At 42.4% G+C, this 5,000-nt stretch overlaps 1 protein-coding gene across 3 annotated transcripts in view; it reads left to right on the forward strand.

The window, feature by feature from the left end:
- The window catches only part of aass (aminoadipate-semialdehyde synthase), a 519,315-nt gene that overhangs the window by 33,433 nt on the left and 480,882 nt on the right, over positions 1–5,000 (forward strand). For all 3 annotated transcript variants that reach the window (XR_013844881.1, XM_080027927.1, XM_080027928.1), the window contains one exon: positions 2,805–2,920. Coding sequence is in view for 2 of the 3 variants with exons in the window: in XM_080027927.1 (XP_079884053.1) it covers positions 2,805–2,920 (116 nt within the window). In the remaining variant the exon portion in view is untranslated. The remainder of the gene's footprint in view (positions 1–2,804; positions 2,921–5,000) is intronic.

Below are 5,000 nucleotides of genomic sequence, written 5' to 3' on the forward strand. Positions count from 1 at the left end.
CACACACACACATACACACACACACACACACACACACACACACACACACACACACACACACACACACACACACACACACACACACACACACAACCTTTTTGATCTGGAGATGAATGCAAAGAGAACATGATAAATGCTGTAAAGCCTCTTAAAGAGGTTAATGTTAAGGTTAATAAAGTGTAGCCATTTCAGAAAGTGTCTCAATTTGTTCAAAGCAGCCGTCTGCACTAGATGTCTGAGATTTTAGTCTAAAACCAAAACTTTGAAGGAAAGTTTGAAGGAGAGCTGCCTCCATTTGAGCCAACTCATTATCTGGTAACACTTTACAATATGGTTACATAAATGAACTGATATTCAAAGCTTACTCAGCACTACAAATGGTTAGTCAATGCATAGTTTATGCTCATAAAGGGTTAAGGGTTAGTTAAAGCTGGGGTATGTGATTTCTGATTGGTCAAAGTTAACATGAGCTGTACACTTTGACCAATCAGAGCGAGTCACGATTCTCTGTTCTTATTGGCTGTTGGGACTGTCCATTCACTTTGGCACGACGTTGTTGGTTGTAGAGCGTGTCAGGGAGGGACCATAGGGGAGGGACCAAAGAGAACAAGTGGAGCGGTTGAGGTATTTGGATTCTGAATCTCTATCCCAACTGCCATTTTCTCCCCAAATCCTCCACCCCAGCTTTAAAGGTTGTTTAAGCATGAACTATTCTTAGTTAACTCATGCTTAGTTGAGCATTAACTTTGCATAACTTTTAGTTTATGCGTAGTTAAGTAGTTAAGGCTTTGTTAGTATTAAATGATCATCAACTAACAGTTATTAAATGTACCCTAATTGTAAAGTGTTACTAATTATATTTTGTTTTTTCTCAGCCGAGCTAAGGGTCTAAGGGCAGAGGGTGTCATAGATAGATAGATAGATAGATAGATAGATAGATAGATAGATAGATAGATAGATAGATAGATAGATAGATAGATAGATAGATAGATAGAGGCAGAGGGTGTCATACTGTATGGAATGTAAAGCCCACTGAGGCAAATGTCTATTTGTGATATTGGGCTATATACAAATAAAACTGATTTGTTGAGATAACTTATCATTCATATGTTAATATAACCTGTTGTCCTGTCCTGTCCTGTAGAAAGAGCTGTTGTGTGTTCAGATGGGTCTGGACTGCACACACACAGACACACAGACACACAGACACAGACACACACACACACACACACAGACAGACAGACAGACAGACAGACAGACAGACAGACAGACAGACAGACAGACAGACAGACAGACAGACAGACAGACAGACAGACAGACAGACAGACACACAGACAGACAGACAGACAGACACACAGACACACACACACACACACACGTCCTATGTTAATATAACCTGTTGTCCTGTCCTGTAGAAAGAGCTGCTGTGTGTTCAGATGGGTCTGGACTACAGACAGACAGACAGACAGACAGACAGACAGACAGAGACACACACACACACACACACACGTACGTCCTATGTTAATATAACCTGTTGTCCTGTCCCATCCTGTAGAAAGAGCTGCTGTGTGTTCGGATGGGTCTGGACTGCACACACACACATTTTTAGTACTTTATTTGCGCCCACAATTAATAATAATATACATAAGGACACAAATGTCATAGATGCAAAGTTTTCTCCGACACAACTCTGAAACGTGGCCAATGCCAGTCAAACAGCTGATATTATGGGTACACACAACACCTTCTCCTCCAAATATGGCGACTGCCAATGATGGAGGACACTGAGCAGTATTTGGCAAGCTGTTTTGCGCTTGTTTTTGTAAGGCCGACAATCCTAAGACCACTAGTGACAAGCCTATGCACATGGCCTAGACTGCCAAAAATGAACACAAGTAAATGACAGTTGTAGCCCATGGAGTTAATTGTCTGTACTAGAGGGTAATATTTCACCAGCTTAGTTAAATAAGCCTCCTCTAAACTTGAGTCAAAGGTGCAGGCTACCTCCAGGATGTGCACTTTTCTACGGTGCTCATCTATTATCAAAATGTCAGGCCTGGTGGCACTTAGATCAGTAAACACAGACATTTCAGCTTCACACAAAGAGAACATATGAGGTCTAACAAAGCAATTGACATGGGTGGAGGATGTTGGTGAAAGTATAGGTGGTAAGCTTTGTACAATCAAGTTCACAATCCTGTCATGCCTGGCTATATAAAGGCTTTTATAAAAGTAGCAGCCATTTAATATATGTGACATTGTCTCAGTGAACTGTTCTTGTCCATGATGAATACATAATGATGTGTGGGTGTGTGGGTACCAGATTGACAGGTTCAGCTGGGACGGTAGAACCTGCAATCTGGCTTTGATGGCAAACGTTTGTATGTCCTCATCAATGGATGCATTATTGAAGATGATGTGGGACACAGAATGGTCAGCAGAAGGCAAGCAGGCTAGTTTGCCTTGTAGTCTTAGTCCCGTCCAGTGTTTTTGGCGTTGTCTGTGTTTTATTGCCAGCAGGGCTGCGCGACAGTTAGTGGGTGGGAGTGTGAACTCGACTCCGTCTTCCACCAAGGTGGCAGTGACGGCGATGTCCCCACTAGTAACCAATGATTCGGATGGGGCTACATTCTTTCCATTATGTGTCCAACGCAGAACGATACCAGACACACACACACACACAGACACACACAGACAGACAGACACACACACACACACACACACACACACACACACACACACACACACACACACACACACACGTCCTATGTTAATATAACCTGTTGTCCTGTCCTGTCCTGTAGAAAGAGCTGCTGTGTGTTCAGATGGGTCTGGACTGCTCCATCTCCTGTCAGGCTTTTGAAGAGGAAGTTTACAAACGCATCGGACAGGACGACTTCTGTATGGAGACGCTGACATGGTGAGATATATGGAACCAGCTATATACAATCTAATGGGACATTTCGGGACAGTTTCGAGGACATGGATTAAGCCTATTTTTCTGGACTAAAATGTACTGTCATGGAATTGAAATATCAACCTTTAAAAGATGAGAATTTAGTCAATTAATACGAGGTGACACAATGTTTAAATACAAAAATAGAACAGATCTTTAATGTTTGCGAACATGAGTCAAGACAACAATCAAGCAATGGGATTGTGTGAAATGACCACCGATAGGCAGTCAGACAGAGAAGTTATAGCAAAATCTAATTACGCACGAACCTCATCCTACGTAAATAGCTTTCAGGGTTGGAATAGTGAGACATAACAACCTTCATCATAAGGTCAGGTCAGAACTTTTGTTGATTAACTTGTGCTTATTTAGAGTCACGATGACATTAGTCTTTATATAAACACATAATTATTATGACTGTAATAAACAATTCCACAACAGTACTTTCAATGGACAATCTTCATTCAAAATTCCATTTAGTCCGGGACTGGGCGTAATCCATGTCTGTGAAACCGGCCCCTTCGAGTCATAAACGAAAAAGTGGTTTAGGTGTTTTTTTAATTTAAGAATAGTTTTTTTTTGGCATTTTCAAGCTTTATAAGAAAGTACAGAGTTGAAATGGAGAGAGAGAGAGAGAGAGAGAGAGAGAGAGAGAGAGAGAGAGGGGGGATGACCTGCTGTAAAGGTCCACGGGTCACGGATTCGAACCCGCGACCACTGCAACAAGAACTGAGCCAATATGGTACGCGCTCTATCCACTACGCCACATGGAATTCAAAGAAAGGTCTCAATGCCTCTGGAAAAAAAGATCATTCCAAAATTATGAAGAAAAAAAAATACGAAAATTTTAGTTTTGAGTGTGTTCTCAAATAACTTAAAGTTGGAGTCAGTGATTCTGGAGAACGCTTGTTGCCAAAATAACTTTTTGTCAAAATCTGTGAAAATCTCCTCACAATCTGCTAACGTAGCTATAGCAACATGCCCGTTTACAGAGCCTAGGCTGTGTATTAACACTGGATTGTTTTTCAGTGCACACAAAGTACAGACAGGTAGCGGGATCGTGAGGAGATATTCACTGATTTTGACAGAAGGTTACCCCACCTTTTTAAAATCTCAAAAACAGACTAGAACTCAAACTTGTTTATACAAGTTTGTGGCACTAACCTCATAATGTAACTGCTCTTCAAAGTTAGTGCTGAGAACAAGGCCGCGCACACACACACACACACACACACACACACACACACACACACACACACACACACACACACACACACACACACACACACACACACACACACACACCTTAACGAGACCTCCTGAAGTGGTGTATGCTCTCTCACACTATTCAATTTAAATCAACTTTTCCGAGAAGTCTCTTGAGGCCCAAGGCTCCACGCTCCACCATTGTTCTGTCGCTGCCACACACACACACACACACACACACACACACACACACACACACCCCACACACACACACACACAGGCCCGGAGTGGCTAATCGGGAGAACCGGGAGCATTCCCGGTGGGCCGCTCTGGTTTTTGGGCTGCGAGGGCCGGCCCAGTCATGGCACTGGGTTAAAATATCATTATACCTATTGGTGCATTAAAAATCATATTATTAGTCCGCAGTTAAGTTACTGCTAATGGAAACTGACCATTTCCTACAGCTTCAGTTTCACATTAAAAGCATCTAACTGGCGTAATGTGAGATGACTTTTATTTTGAAGCAGAAACAGGAACTAGGGCCTCCTAGCCCTGCTGCGTGTCTCTCACTAGCAGCATGCCTTCCATGTCGGACTACGCGGTGAAAGAAGATAACTTGTAATTCTGCGCTCATACCAAAGGCTTCATAAGTTAGTGCCAGCCCCCAGTCATTTATTTTCAATGTAGGCCTATGCTCGGGACAATGGCGACTGGAGCGTCGGCTGCACTGGGATGAGCCCGAATCCGAACATTTATTCGGATGAGCACGGATAATGAGATCGATCCGAATATTTTTACTTCCCGAATTATTCGGGAAACAACTATTTATTTATTTTGC

This window comes from Ammodytes marinus, assembly GCF_949987685.1.
Source record: "Ammodytes marinus genome assembly, chromosome: 5".
Lineage (NCBI taxonomy): Eukaryota > Metazoa > Chordata > Actinopteri > Uranoscopiformes > Ammodytidae > Ammodytes > Ammodytes marinus.